This window comes from Akebia trifoliata, chromosome 4, assembly GCF_017979445.1.
Source record: "Akebia trifoliata isolate Shusen 1 chromosome 4, ASM1797944v1, whole genome shotgun sequence".
NCBI lineage: Eukaryota > Viridiplantae > Streptophyta > Magnoliopsida > Ranunculales > Lardizabalaceae > Akebia > Akebia trifoliata.
In genome coordinates this window covers 14,986,684-15,002,856 of record NC_141378.1, presented here as the reverse complement: position 1 = coordinate 15,002,856, position 16,173 = coordinate 14,986,684, and the positions used below count along the sequence as shown (strand labels likewise).

At 32.5% G+C, this 16,173-nt stretch overlaps 1 protein-coding gene across 1 annotated transcript; it reads right to left on the bottom strand.

The window, feature by feature from the left end:
- Positions 1-6,038: 6,038 nt before the first annotated feature.
- Positions 6,039-14,950, bottom strand: LOC147404056 (laccase-14-like). The gene is made up of 6 exons (XM_086439892.1): positions 14,792-14,950; positions 12,642-12,793; positions 11,234-11,478; positions 10,779-10,907; positions 7,261-8,211; positions 6,039-6,388 (listed from the first exon to the last, which is right to left on the bottom strand). The coding sequence occupies exons 1-6, from the start codon at positions 14,897-14,899 to the stop codon at positions 6,258-6,260; spliced, it is 1,716 nt and encodes a 571-aa protein (XP_086296018.1). The 5' UTR covers positions 14,900-14,950; the 3' UTR covers positions 6,039-6,257.
- Between the last annotated feature and the right edge of the window lie 1,223 nt (positions 14,951-16,173).

Genomic DNA, 16,173 nt, shown 5'->3' with positions numbered 1-16,173 from the left:
ACCATTCTTCTAAGGTATTTATAGTAGAGAAATAGAGAGAGAGTGGTTTGAGTTCCTAAGACTCAAGTCATTTAAGGTAAGGTAAGCGCAACCCATCTTAGACTTGGTGGGACCTCAACGGCACACCAAATCATTTTTTTAAGATACGAATACTATGGGTGCTTGAGACCACAATACTTGAATGAACGAGTCAACTTGACGACCTTTGAGTCGACCTCTCTGAGTCAAATAAATATAATAGATTTATGAAATATCTAACAAGTACCTTTTAGTATTTTTGAAATATATATATATATATATATATATATATATTTTCTTGAAGAAAGATTAAATTTAAATTGATAACTCAGTTGGCTTTCTCGTCTGAGTCGTAATTTTCTGAGTTGACACGGTCAGGTTTTTAGATTTAACGAAGAGGTCAGTCGCCATCATCCTATATTGGCTTTGAATTAGTTTATTTTGTACCAATCTAACATGTGTTTGCTTTACATCTATGTTATTTTCCTCCATTTGGACTTTGAATTTTTCTTTTTAAATCCAATTACGTGTGTTAGTCATGGATTTTTATACTAACTTATATAGATTTCTATTTTGACCATACGAATAGTTTACTATTCCATTAAAATTTGACAGATAAAGCACACACGGAGAGAAGAAAACATGGCGACTGGTCCTTAGGATTCCCAAAGCTTGATCCCTAGGAAACTTGTTTTTATAATCTCGTTTTGGTAATTATTGGGTGGATCTTCAATTCCATTAATTTAGACAAATTTGACAAAGTTTTGTAAAATTTTTTTTTTTTTTCTCTAGCATGCTAATGACGTTTTTATGTTTATCAACAAAACCTATAATTTTCAATCTCTCTAAAAATCCTATCTTATTCTTGATATTTGAATGTTTAAAGAAAATAAAATTTTGAGAATGTATAGTAAAAATATTATCATAATTTTCAATTAATCAATAAATCATTAATAATTTATTAAAAGTTTTGCTATTTGCACCTCAACTTTTACTTATTACACCCCAATTAAAAATGAAGAAAATTGGGAAATGATTGAAGATAAGTAAACAATGGGGTGTCAATAGAAACTCTCCTTGTAACTTTTAGGCTAGATTTTTGGTTTTAAGATTTTATATGAGCCTAATCATATTTGTAAATAACTATTGAAATTATTTCAAGGGGTGATATAATATTTTGTAATTTTGAAATAATAATTGAGTTAAAATTTTGTACTGTTTAAATCAGGGGCGGAGCCAGGATTTTTTTATAGTAGGGGTAAACTATAGTTAGTTGTATAGTTGAAGAACTTGAATGGTGGGAAAATTATTTGCTGAAAAATACAATTGGAGGGAGATGAGAGTGTGGAGACAAATGGGACATGTAATTAGTTGAAAATATAAGGGTGTTTAAAAGTTATGTGGGGGGCAATTGCCCCCGACAGCTCCTTACTAACCGCCCCAAGTTTGAATAGTGTTTTGTTTTAATTCTTAATTGAGGTGTGATAAATAATTAAAGAAATTGAAGGGGTAATAAATACGGTTTGGGATTCCAACAGCAGCTTTCTTTGTTAAATCATATTTTAATTGGTTGGTCCGTTATTTGAAAAAAAATTGTGAATATTTGAAAATTTTATGAGAAATTTGTGGCTAAGTGTTTCAAACAGACGGTTGAGATAATAGGAAAAAAAATGCAAAGATTAGAGATACCCCTGGGTTTTCAAAATAAAGTTATGTCCCCCCGACTTGGGTCTTCTGTAAAGAGTAACTTTAAATGACAAAAATGCCCTCGTTTTCAACTTTTTGCCAGTTTTATTGATTTCCAAAAGAAACCTGATACTTCAGTTTCCTAGTTTTTCTTCCCAGAAATCCATCATCGTCAATTTCCCCGAAATCCTATATTTTCCTTGCATTTAAAAGCTCAAGGAGATTGAATCTTGAGGTTAAAGGTATGATAAAAATAATTTACCTTAGAGGAAATGTTTTGAAAATCGGAAAAGTCCAACTGGGATGCAAATTCTTAACAAAATAGATTGGATTATATGTTTAAGCACCGATTTTTGTGAGAATTTTCTTCTTTGAAAATAAATTATGGTAATTTAGAGGGAAAAGTAGATACATCTTTTTTAGCAAATATAAGTTGGTTCAACCAAATTGAACCATGGTCCAAAAAATTTGGTAAATTTTCGTCTAATCATAGGCCTTGTTTTTAAAAAATTGCCCAGAGGTTGAAAGATAAGATTTTTTGGACACAAACTAATTATTTTTGGGGGAGGTTGAAGATTTGGGCATTTCAGTCATTTTCTCATCTTTTTTGGATGGGGTACCTCACCATTACCCCATGTTTTTCACGCATTAAACATGGAAAATTACCTATAAAGAATTAGAAAGATGGTGTCCTACTGCTTTGTAGCCAAACTTATTGGTCGAAGTTAGGCCAATTCTCAAAGCTTGAATTAAATAATCTAAGGGAACAGAGATTCATTAAGGCCCAAGGTTTTGATCATAAAGTGGTTTAGAACAGAAAATTGACCTTCCATGACCCAAATATATGCACGAGAGATACTATTGCCACACAAACTTTTACTAATGCCACACCAATTCTTGTATAAATCACCAAAGAATTGCACACAGTTGGTGTGGCAATAGCAACTCTCTAGATAATAGGTTAATTAAGGGGTTGGGAACCGTCCAAATTAAACACACTGAAAAGGAAAATCTAATGGTCGATTGAGATTCATCTTAGAGATATATAATTTATATTTGGGATATCTAACCTATTTGGTTATGAATCAATTCATCGAGAAAAGTTGTGAAATTGCACTATTCTTGAGAAAAGTTCTATTAGAGTAGGGTTTGAACTTCGCAGTAGCAAACATGTCCAGATGCATGTATGACACTTTGATGTGGTTTTTGTCTAATAAAAAAATGTAGTTCTTTTCTATCAGAATTTCAATCACTGTTTTATATTCTATTGTGTTCTTGTTTGTTAAATATTCTCGCGTGTTTAATTATGATTATCAAGATGCCCTTTAATAGAATTGTGTTATATCTGTTACAGAGCATTTTTCTTTGTGAGAATCGTGGTGTCAGGATCTACACACACCTCTCTTTTAATTAATTTTTTTCTTTAATTCTTATTGCTAATTGTTTAATATTATTAAGAAAACTTAACCAAAATATTCTCCACTGATCCATAACATCTATTGTAGGGGGCAAAATCAATATTCCATCAAAATCCTACACGTGTCTGGATATGAGCACAAGTTAGAGAGTAGAGAAGCAACTGTTTGGGCGAGTAGTACTCTGATCAAGCCAACAATCCGACCTACCCAAGAGAGGGAAGGACAAAAATGAGTGTCTGCACTAATGGAAGGGAAGAGAAAACCAATACTTGTGCACAGATTTCGTATTGTGTGTATTAGACTCCGAGATCCTTGGAGAATCCAAAGGATCCTGGAATGCTGTAAGGACAGTTCTAATTTGATTAGGATCCTTACAATCATGGGTGTAGACATCAAAATTTAAACGGGTCTCAGTAACTTTCTAAACTAACGAAAAGCCTTTAAATTTAAAATGGGCCAACACATTTAAATTGGGGCTCATTGATTGGGATGGCTTCATATGGTTTGGATTTAGGTTTTCATTGATAAAGCCCTTGATCCAACAAATTCAAATGATCCAAATATTAAAGATTGGGCCTACACCCAAATAAATGAGTTTGGCCTAATAATAATCCATAGAATCTTTAAAATTTGATTTAAACAAATTTAGCATTTAAACAAATAAATCAAATCTTTTTAAGTTGGGGTATAATTGAAAAATTATATTATCTTTAAGTCTATAAATATAAGAGTCCTTCTCATTTGAGAGGGATTGGGATCACTTTCTCTCAAAAGACAGAAGTTATCCATCTACAAAAGAAGAAGCTCTCAAGTCCTCCTCTAGAGACAAAACATTTTTTTTTTTTGAAATTTGACTCTGATTAAAGAGAAGATCAAGCATCAAACCCTTCTCCAGAAGCCAAGAAATCATTTTCAGTCAATAAAACACAAAGCTTTGAACAAAGAAAACTTACAAAAACCTCTACAGAAGATCAAGTCCAAGTAAAGACATCATCAAAACAACTTTCTCAACTGATAAAGTGCGAAGTCCGGAGAAAAGAAAAACTACATACGTCACTATTTTTTACTTAATTGTTAATCAAAGAAAAGTACTGAGATTTGTATTCTCATTTTCATCAAAATCAATAAAATCATTTGAATATTATTTTACAAATCTCGTGGTAGATTTGTAAAATTTATTGTCGATAATGGGATCTCCCCAGATCAAATCCCGAATTCAGAAGAAATCCGAAACTTTGAGAAATCCTTTCTATACAAGGGAGGATCAAGAGCTTTGGATCTTTTTTCTTCTCCTCGGACTTAAGCTATAACTTAAGCAATCTCTTGATCTATGATTCTAACTTGATGTTTGAAGATTATTGGCAGGTAGCACACTGGTGCTATCACTGAGGAGCAAGGATCATTTTGTCAGAGCAGCAGAGCTGAATAACTTAAGGTAAACTCGGATTTGCCTCTACATCTATATTCGTATGAAAAATTGAAAAACAATTTAAAGAGTACAATCAAATATTATTAAAGAGTTTGTAGGAGTTTTCGTTGACAATGCTGACCTAAGAGAATCAAGTTGTTGAATCATGGGTGGTGGTCGCTTGGAGCCTACAACATCATCTAAAGAGAGATTTGCTTAGTTTGGGGGAGCTTCATTGTAGATGAGAATGGAAATAGAAAGAGAGGGATGGAGTGTCGCTACTTGATCTGATCGACTTTAAGCGGGGGAGATTGAGAGAGGCATGGAGCTTCCCTTGGCGTGTTCTCTTAGTAGTGAGCGTGAGATAAAGAGAAATAAAGTACAAGAGTGACATCTCTTTTGAGAGAGACAATCTCATTGTGTTTCAAAATTGTTTGGTACGCACGAGAGAGAGGAAAGTGTTCTTCCCTTTTACAATACCCACGAGTGGGGGTATTTCGGTAGAGGTACCCAGTCATATGCCTAATTATTATAAGATTAGAGTCCCCCTAGCCTTACTATGGGTCCTTAGGCTCACCTCTTGGCATCCTAAAATATGATCCAATGATTCAGGGTTGTAGAATTTTGAAAATAATAATTTCAAAAAATAAAAAAGTAATTTTTCACTGTTGAATTTCATTTTTAAGTTTGGAAATTATGTGGAAGTTCGGTAGCCGTCCATTTTCAAAACCTTGGTTCTAGTTCAAAAGATTTTTTTTTCTTGTTGGGATCTGAGTATTTCAATGAAACTTAGAGAGCTGTTTTGTTGGACTTTTGATGTGATAATCCATTTGAGTAAAACGACCTTTAGTAAGGTTCAAAATCTTACTATGTTAGTAAGGAAAGTGTTTCATATAAGATTATTGTTCTCATTAATTATTAGGGTAAAACCAAAATTTTATAAATGATTTCTCTTTCTCTATCAGATAGCTAGTAGCTCCCCAAGGATGATTCCATTATATATGGATAGATCTCTTCGTGATTTAGTTGGAGGAAAATAAGTTATTCTTTAGAGAAAATGGTTGGAATTCGATTGTGGCATTTTCTGGGTCTTATAAAATTGCACCCTTACTTAGATATGACGAATGTATAATTAGAAAATCATGGTCCTCAAGTTTGGATGCTCTAACTAGAGGGTAGTTTTGGACTCCCAAATTATCATCGAATGAGTTTCATATATGTGCTCAATTCCTCCAATAGCTAGTAGGAGGTTCATTAGTCCTATCAAGAACTTCTCATCCTTCTTCGGAGATATTGAATTTTCATTTGCCTCTAGGAAAATGGATAGAGTAACTAACATTTTAACTTCCCTTTCGTCGTTTTGTCAAGAGATTTAATTGAATTCTAACGAGTTTCATAGTGAATTGGCGTATATTATTAGAGAGGATGTGAGTAGTCCATCTTATGCCAGATTGTAATTCCCTTTCAATTCTTTGGGAGTAAACCATAGAGTATAAAAGCTACAAGGGTTTCTCAAGACACGCATTTCATTATAGAAAAATCACCTTACATAACAGAGCAACACCTGATCACTTACTACAAAGGCCTTAGTAAGGCTTGGATCCTAACTATGTTGGTCGGGCTAGCCTGCCCGACTCATTTATTTTTAATCTCAAACTAATAAAACAATATCCTAAAACTACCAATTGTTTGCATCCAAAACGAGCTCTTGCAGTGTCGGCCGACCCTCAACATTGAGGCATGGCATGAGGTGGTTTTAACATTGAGGATTCTGGGGTTTTGCCATTCTTCACTATAAACACAGTTTCCATACCCCAAGTAGTATGGCGCTCCAAATGACAATGCATCAACCAAACCCCTGAGAAAAACATCAAAGATTATTAATATGTTAGAAACAACTCTATTATATATGTAATGAAAATAGACCCTTTGTGTCAACTTATGATATCCCTACATTCAAGGTATATATATATTTATAATTTCATGGATGGTAGGATTGAAACCCTTCTCCCACACCTAAAAACATGGCACGTAATCAAGAATCTAATAAATTAATGCTCTAACAGTTCTGTTATTTTCTTGAATTCTTGATTAGATGAGGGAGGAGGATTTCAACTCTCCACCTTGGATGTATACGATTTGGACTCATCTTTTGAAAATTTCAAACTTAATTTACTATACTTACAAACCTTAGAGCTAATGATATTGCTATTTGAGGGTTGCAATGCCAAATTTTGGCACAACCCAAAAACCATTACATGTTCCTTAGGACATGCTTTTAAGCTATCTCAAATATAACATATGTCATATCTTATGTCTAACTTTGTATTGAATTTAACAAATTTAAAAATATAGAAAACTGTCTTTTTGAATTTTTTATCAAATTGTCATCAAAAGTACACCAATAACATTTTTACGAGACGACGCATTCAAGAGTCTGTATCAAATATAGCATTTTTTTTTTGTACTTTATTGTTTAAAAAAATTTGAAAGTGGTAAATATAGCATTGTCATTGGAGATTAGGATGATTGAGGTTGGAAGGAAAAAAAAAACACCAAGTTTCCTTGGGATCCACAAAAAATTCACAAGGATTCATATATTTAGTGAATCCCTAGGAATCTCTCCCCATCACAATCATGCATTTGAAGCTGGTGTTTTTCACCCTCAAAATATCAAAACATTGAATATATAAGTTAGTTTGCAATTGTTTTTTAAAAAAATAAACTTACCAGGATTGTCTGCTTTAAATCTTATAGTAGTCCATCCATTCTTGGGGACCCCAATGGTATTCATTTGTGGTGGATCAACCAAATTATACTTCAGCGGATCCTTCTTCTTGTCAAAATTCCCAAAACCAAAGCCAACCACATAAAAGCTATACCCATGAAGATGAATTGGATGATTCTCCCCAGCAAGCAAGTTTGTTCCTTGCAAAACTATCTCCACAGTAGAATTATAGTCCAAGACTGTAAGCTTTGTAGCTGGTTTCGGTGTAAAGAGGTTCGATGGAAAACTATTGGCCGTAAAATTATAAAAGAAAGGCGGTTTTCTAGGGAATGTTGTATTGTAAACTCCATTAATCATGTTGTAGTAAGCTCCTAATATATCAATTGGTGGGTTGACAAAGCTTATGTTATTCAAGCTAGCAGAGAATTTAGTATTATTTCGGGGTCCCAGACACGTCGTGTTAATCGGGCAAGGCAATGTGTTAACTGCGATCGTAATCAACATTCGTTTTCTAATGGTTAATGGGACGTGAACCGGATGTTCTTTATTCGCTAAGCTCCTGAATTGAAGAACGAACCTTGTTGCGGCGCTTGTGTTGTTAAAGGCAGGGAGTGTAGGGAGAAGTGGTGAAGATGGAGGGGTGTAACTGCCTCTATATTGTAGGATAGCTGTGGTTGTGGTGTTATCGAAGGGAACACGGATGCCACTCGAATAAGCTTTAACCGCCATGTAATACTTGCTAGGGGGTTGGTTAGCAGTTAAGAGAACATCCATGGTTTGACCTGGAGTTATCATGATGTAGGAGGTAGTAAATGGTTTTAAGTAGGCTCCATCTTTTCCAACAATGGTGAGGTTATGGTTTGCAATACCGAAGAAGTGTTCATCATTCATTCCTGCATTTACCATTCGGAGGAGATATGTTTTGTTTGGTTCCACATACATCCGGAATGTATCTGCATCAAATATTAATTTCATCAAGAGTTAGTCACTTCTCAACAATCTTAATTAGTTCATAGAATGAAAGAATATTTAAATTTAAACAACTCAAAAGTCTCACTACTACTACTACTACGATCAATGGATCGGATTACACCTAGAATTCAATCCCAAAATTTTGAATCTGAATCGAGGATTTGGATTTGATGCAATAACAACAACCCAATTCAATAAAATGTGAGAAAGTATATAAATTACGTTATATATATGGATTAGGATCCCTATACACATAAAACTATTCATAAAGTTATAACGTGTTTTATCTTCTATGGGCAAAAACGTTTGGAATGAACTGATTTTTTGTAAGGATGATCTTTATGGTGAGAAGATCATACTTGTCAAAAATCAGCCTATTATGAAACTTCTAACCCTATGTTTATCAGTTAAAAAATTTTAGACCGTCTAATTTTTATAAATCACTTTTGATGGGATTAGAAATTTTAAAATAGGATGATTTTTTACAAGGATGATCCCCTCATCATAGAGATCATCCTCACAAAAAATCAGTCTATTCCAAATTTTTTTAATCATATAAAACAAAAACATTATAATTTTATGAGTAATTTCATATGTCTACGAAACCGACCCTACATATATATATATATATATCCGGACCCATTTACATCCCCATCCATCCATCTGTGTGTTGGATGGTTTTTGACTTTTTCGATTCTTCACTACTCTGATATAGGACCACCTTATCTTTGAAAACGACAAAAGAGAGGAAAAGAGAAACATATTCTCAAGGGATTTTATTTGAGAGGATTACTATCGACCTTTTTTTAGATTAAGTTTTCTTTGAAAATCCCTAAAGAATTTTCTAGACTTTTGTTTAAGGTGTTTCTACACATTTTAAATTGAGAGTTAATATTGGGACCCCAACTTTTTTTTTCTTATTACAGCCGAATTAAAATAATATAAAATAAATAAATGTTTGAGAAACAATAAAAGACGCTGGTGTATCAATAGAAATTCTCTATATTTTATTTATTTAAATTTTTAATATATATATATATATATGGGGACGGTTCAAGGGCCATATGTAAAAATATATGAAAAAACAATGATTTTTTAAAATATGGGTTAGAGGTTTTGAATTGAACTGATTTTTTGCAAGGATGATCATTATGATGAGAAGATCATTCTCACAAAAAATCAACTCATTCAGAAATTTCTAAATCCATCAAAAGTGATTTACAAATTATTGACAAAAAGTGACAAAAAATCGATAGTCCATATTCTAAATCACTTTTAATGGGGTTAGAAGTTTTAGATTGGACTGATTTTTTTTTTCCGGATGATCTTCTCATCATAGAGATCATCCTCATAAAAAATCAATTCAATCCAAAATTTCTAGCCCATATTTTAAAAATTTATTAATATTACATTATTTTTACATATGTTTTCTCATATGTCCCTTGAACCTGGCCGTATATATATAAACTTAAACTTGTCGATGCGTCTATTAACATCAGACCTATTAACTTTAACTAGAGTATACTCCAATAAATACGTTTAGGTAAGGTAGGTGATAATTGTATCACATGTTAAAAGTGTGTGTTAAATGCGGCTACGGGGTTGACTATGTCAATTTGTTTGTTAGTATGTTCGGTTTTGAAAATAATGACTTTTTTTTTCGGTAATTTAAAAAAAAATTGCCAGTTAGAAAATGGTGACTAACATACCTACTTTGAGTTCTTAAACTTGTTAAGTAAATTCTTTTTGTTAAAAAAGGATAAACATGTAATAAAGTGCCTACATTACACATTTAACATTAATAGCGATGCCCTAATCTCAACTCTCAACTACATCAAAGTAGAATCGTTATCGTCAGACTCCCAAGGTGGCATACTCAAAATACTCCCCTGACATGGTACGTGTTATAAACGTAGATTTTATGCTTGCTGTTACACAACCGTACATTCTCATAAATCTATGTAGTTGTGTATCCCGATGAAATAAAATCTACGGTTCTGAAAAATCCCACGTCAAGAGAGTATTTTGGGTATGCCACGTGGAATATCATTTGATCATTACTCTTAAAAGTACGGCCTCTACATAATCCCAGAGATTCCAAACAAGATTGCGTGTCTGAAATTGAAAACTTTTTAGGTGAGAAGAAAACACCACTAATCCTCCCATCTAGAATCGTTAAGGATATGGTCCCATCTAAGTAGAAAAGACTTTGAAGCAACCTCTCCATTGTATTACACGTGGCATTTTTTTGACGTATTTCAAATTTTAACGGATATGTATGCCGTGCAATAAATTCGAAACGCCACGTGTTTGAAAAAAAAATTAGGTTTCTTCAAATTTTGAAGTGGGCTGTCAAACTCATCTCAGTCGAGACAAAATAAATAAATAAAGGAAAATTCCAAAAGTAGCAATGGTTCGAAACGTCACATCAAGTGTCGTGTCAGGTTAGGAAAAAAAGCTAAGCCCACATTAAAATATTTCAAATGTTGTGGGCCCGTGTTATATTGCGAGACAGCGAGAAAAAAAAAAAAGATATTAAAATTTATACCTTGTTTGGAGCAAGGGAAGAGATCTCCAGGCTGACCATTTATGGTGTGAGCATCTGAGACCGCAGGATCTCCTCCAGTTCGTTTAGCTTCATCTAATACCTCCATCACATCCCTCTTCCACCACGAAGCTACATTTAAAAAAAAACAAATAACAATAAACAACAAATGCATGGACCCACACAGAGTCAGAAATCTGAACATTTGATCATCAATCTGATTGGATAGGATATATAATTAATCAGATATTGGATCTATTAGACCATATTTTATAAAAATGTACCTAGATGCATTATTTTAAATACGATTACATCATATAATTAAAATAATTAGATTGAATTATATTAAGATGGATAGAATCATGTTGATGTAATTAGGATTAATTAATACATCATAATAAATTACAACATAACTAATATTCTAATAAGATTAAAAATTGAATACTTAAGATAAATACCTATTATGATTGGAACTTGTCCATGAGGCTTCGGAAAGGGATAAGTTGCGCCACGTTCAGGAAAAACAACGATGGCACCATGAACTGTAGCTCGAGACCAATCGCTGTGAGCGTGCCACCACATCGTCCCTACTTCGTTTGATAGGATGATAGTGTAGGTAAAATTCCCCCCCGGTTGAATTGGGCACTGTGTGATATATTCTGGACCATCGGTCCATGGATTCCTTGGTTGTTTCACTCCATGCCTGTCCCACAAAAAATCAAAAATAAAAATTTTAAAATTATTATGCAAAATCATAATGCGGGGGCAAAATGATTGTTAATCTCAATTAGAAACTCAATCTAGCTGTTCGACTATATAAAATATTTTTGTGGAGAAAAAAATATAAATATAATATTTCTTTTAATTATTAAAAATTTTATGTGATGAGCTCTAGAACATTTCTCTATGTGGAGATGTGGACCATCCAAAACAAAATAATATTGGAGCCCACTAAACCACTTAACATTTTACCAAATGTTATTTTTAATGATGATGTATAATTATCTGTTGCTAAACAAGTAAGAGTTAGTAGTTAGCATTAATGGGGAGCGGATCCCCGATCCTCTGCGGTGTGTGTTACTTATAGTGACATTTTAAGTGTTAGAAATTGACTTTTTGAAAATAAATCTAACACCTCATAATTGTATGGATCATTGTGTTAGGTCAAATTTTAAATAAATAAATAAAATTGATAAAAACGACAATTTTTTAAAGTTTGATAAAGACTTTGAAATTGAATGGTACATAAAATTCAAATTTTTTATCGAGAAGAGAATATTGTGATTATGTGACGTGGCTCTCCCTTGATCGTAGTACTCCACTACAAGAAACACATGCTACAAAGGATACACTACCACATGAATGTGGGATCAACAACTTTTGAACCTAAGTGATGGGATGATCAATTTTCCACATGTCTTATCAACTTAGTTAACGTGCAATCTTTTATAGCCCCACACGCCTTATAACCTTTAATAAATAAGGTGGATTTAATATGATTTGAACTTAAGTCATGAGATCTACCCTCCTTTGTCAACTTAGCTAAGTTGGCATCTTCATCTATCTTTCCATGCCATATAATTCTAGCTTTCTCTTACTTTAAGAATGGATTAAAAAGTTTAAATAGCAAATGTGACTTAGTTACCCATTTTTGTGAAATTATATAAATACTAAAAATGGGGGAAAAAATAACCCTTTCGATAAATGTTTCAAAAACATGGATGGGTCCCTAAATTTGATCGTTATTTGTAATTTATATTTATTGGTACAAAAGAGAAATGTTTTCCAGTAGTCCAACTATTGGAAAGGTTAAAAACAAAAAACAAAAAAATTACAAAAAAGAAAGAAAGAAAGGGAGAGTCGTACCAATGAAGAGTGATGTTAACGTTTGCTCTGTTGTAAACATTTACAGTCAATGTATCTCCTCTAGTAGTAAATATGGTAGGCCCCGGAAATTTCCCATTTATTGTCAAGATGTTCTTCGTACTGCATAGTCTAGTATATGGAGCATCGGCCACCTGTTTACACCAATAATTTAAACCGTCAACAACTACAACAATAAGCTATATTTTAAACTTGCCTCCCTACTTTTTCATAAATTAAATTTGCCCCTTTGACTATAGGCATAGTTAAATTAATATGAATTTGAACCTTGAATTTTTTTTGAGTGGCGATAATATGACTCCACAAGTGGCATACTCTGTCGACTCGCTAGTATGTCAAGTTTGGAAATCGTAGATTTCTATGCTTGGAATGCACAATTGCACTTTTTCATAAAAATGTGTATCCCAAAGGAGTGATGTATCCTGAGACGTACAGATTGACTATTCTTGAATTTATCCATGTTAGAGTGTCGATTGAGTATGCCACCTGAGAGTCGTATTATGAGGACTTGTTTTTTTTTTTTTTCTAATATTCTTAGATAAATTGAGTCGTTTAGCTTTCCTAGTAATTTTGTTAAAAATCAATTATCAAAGGGAGTTATTGTAATTTTGAAAAAGAACAGGGAGGCATAATTATTATGCCATTGGTTATCAACATCAGCTCTTTTGTCAATTTGAACCGATTTAGTAGATCTAGCGACTTATAACGAATCTTATTCTAAGATGTCGGTCACGAGATTCAAGGATTATTTTAATCATTGATTGGGAAATGAATGACTCCTGTTAATACAGTCCACGATTGAATGCTTAAAACTAACAGTTACTAATTAATAATCAAGCTAATTTTTATTGTGTTTGTATGTATGTATAGTATATAATTAAAAGGAGGCGATTAAGATATTAAGATAGTGTTTGGGAATGTTTTTAGACATATTTTTGACCCCAAAAAAGCAATTTAGAGCTTAAAATTATTCTTTGGTAGTGAGACTACCCCTCACTTCCTACGAATTTCTTGATAAACTGAAAATTGATATTAGCGAGAAGTTGTCCTGATCAACTTCTCACTTCTAGCATTTAAAAGAAACTAAAATAACTTAAAATTACACTTGTGAAATATTTCAAAGATGGAAAATACTGAAATGACAAAGGGTATTTACTGCGATTCTCACAAGTTTGACGTGAGATGTGCACACAATAATAAATGTGTTTCCTCGTGATATGAAAAAAAATCATATATGATTATGTATGCATCTCCACATTAAAATTGTGAAAATCTCAATAAATACTGTGTCACCCCAGCACGAATCTTCAAAGATACATGAATTCAATCATCAAAAAAGTCAAAAATATATATATATATATTTTTGAAAAGGGAAAATTTCCATCAAAAGGAAAATGCTGAAATGACAAAAAGCATTTACAGCTATTCTCACAAATTTGACATGAGATGTGCTTAAAACCATATTGTGTTTCCTCGGGATACGAGTAAAAATCATCTATAATTGCGTATGCATTTCCACGTCAGAATTGTGAGAATCACAGTAAATACTGTGTCACCCCTGCACGACTCTTTCCAAAATGGTGGAAAGAAGTGTAAGTTTTCCCTTTCACCGCACCAATCACTTTAATTCGAAAAGTGGTAAATTTCCATTTTCTACATTTTAATAATTCACTTATAGTGTGGAAAAAACTCCTGTTTTTATAAAATAGTAAATATTTTTCCTATTTTAATTTTACTAAATGATTTAAAAAAAAAAAAAATCATTTATAAAACAGTAAATTATTTTTCCCACGTTAAGTGAAATATTTTAATTTCGAAAATGATTATCTACTATTTTCAGAATTAAAATGATTAGTGAGCTGAAATTTGAATTCACAGCACATGTTTTGGTAAATCAACCTTATCAAATTTTCAAAAGAAGTTTTTTCCAAAAAAAAAAAAAACACTCCCCACACTCATCAAACCGCCAATTGGGCATAAGTGCTTTCATGGAAACACTAATCGTTCCCAAACGAGGCCTAAAGGGATCTTCACCCATGACCATATTAACGTACTGGAACAACTTTAATGACCATTACAAAAAAAAAAAAAAAAAATTTGGAACCGAACAATATAAAATAAAAATCACTTACAACAAATTTGTTATAGATGAACTTTGCACCAGCTTGTGAGAGAAAGAATCCATTCAACATCAGAAACACTAAAGCCATCATCATAAAACCCTTCATCTTTGAATCCATTTTTTACTGTAAAATGAGATCCAATGGATGCTCCCATTAGAACACTCTTAAGAGGCTTTTTATAGAGGTTTTTGTGCTTAAGGTTAATGGCCATCTTAGATTCTAAGTCGTGGTAGATGGAAAAACTTGAGAGCGATGGTCTTTGGTTTGATTCTTTTAATGGTTGTGTGGTCCCCATGATTTGAAAAAAACAAATCATATATTAGATATTTTGAATTATTAGTAAGAAATTCAGAATGACATAACTGTCCCAAGTATATTTGATTTTAACTCATAAAATTAAGCAACATTTTTTTTTCTAAGGATAAGATCATTAATGCTTGTCTGATAAAAGGCTGAGATGCGACGAAAATTTTCTAGGGATTGCCAAAGGAAACATATAGATCTTGACTTATCCCAATGTTTGAACTCGTCCGCTTTGAATTAATTCAATGGAATCATGGTATTCAAATTCAAAACGGGCTTGTTGTGTTAATTCAATTTAGAAATTCAAGTCCGATTCGAACTCATCTTAATCGTTATACATATTATACAATAGTGTGTATGATAAAGACCGACGACAAAAACAAATAAAAATAAATAGATAACGAGACACAATTTGTGGTTTTGCAAGATTGCGGACATTCATGGTCGATGATTAAATCCTTTCACTAGATATGTAAAAATAAGGGTTACAATCTCTCTCATCCTCTCCACACAAAAAAAAACCACTCCTCTAAAAGATATCTTAAAACGAGTTTGCTATGAATATATCAACTACTTATTTGGTATATGTTCTTTTCCGGTGATGTTAAGTTATATCTAACAAAAATATGAGACATGAATGTATAACATAATGTTCTTTACTCGAAAAAGTATTAAATAAAAATAATTTTAAATTTTAAGGTTTCTAAAAGGATATATTCATTTAATCTTTAGTTCTTTACTTATTACACTTAGAGCGTTTCTGATTGCAAGGAAAATATTTACATTGCAAATTACGTATATGTAAATCCTTTTCCACGGTTTGACCACATCATGGAAGATCAAGTGGAAACTCTCTTCCTATTCTTTCATTTAATAAATTGGATCATATCGATTTTTCTTTTATTTGAGTAAGTCTAGCCTGATTAATTTAGTAAGATTTGAAATCTTACCAAGAGTCGTTGTGCTCACCTTTTGACATCCAAAAACATGATCCAGTGCCACAAGGATGTAAAAGACAAAATTCTATGACATATATATATATATATATATATATATATATATATATATATATATAGGGTCCCGTTCGG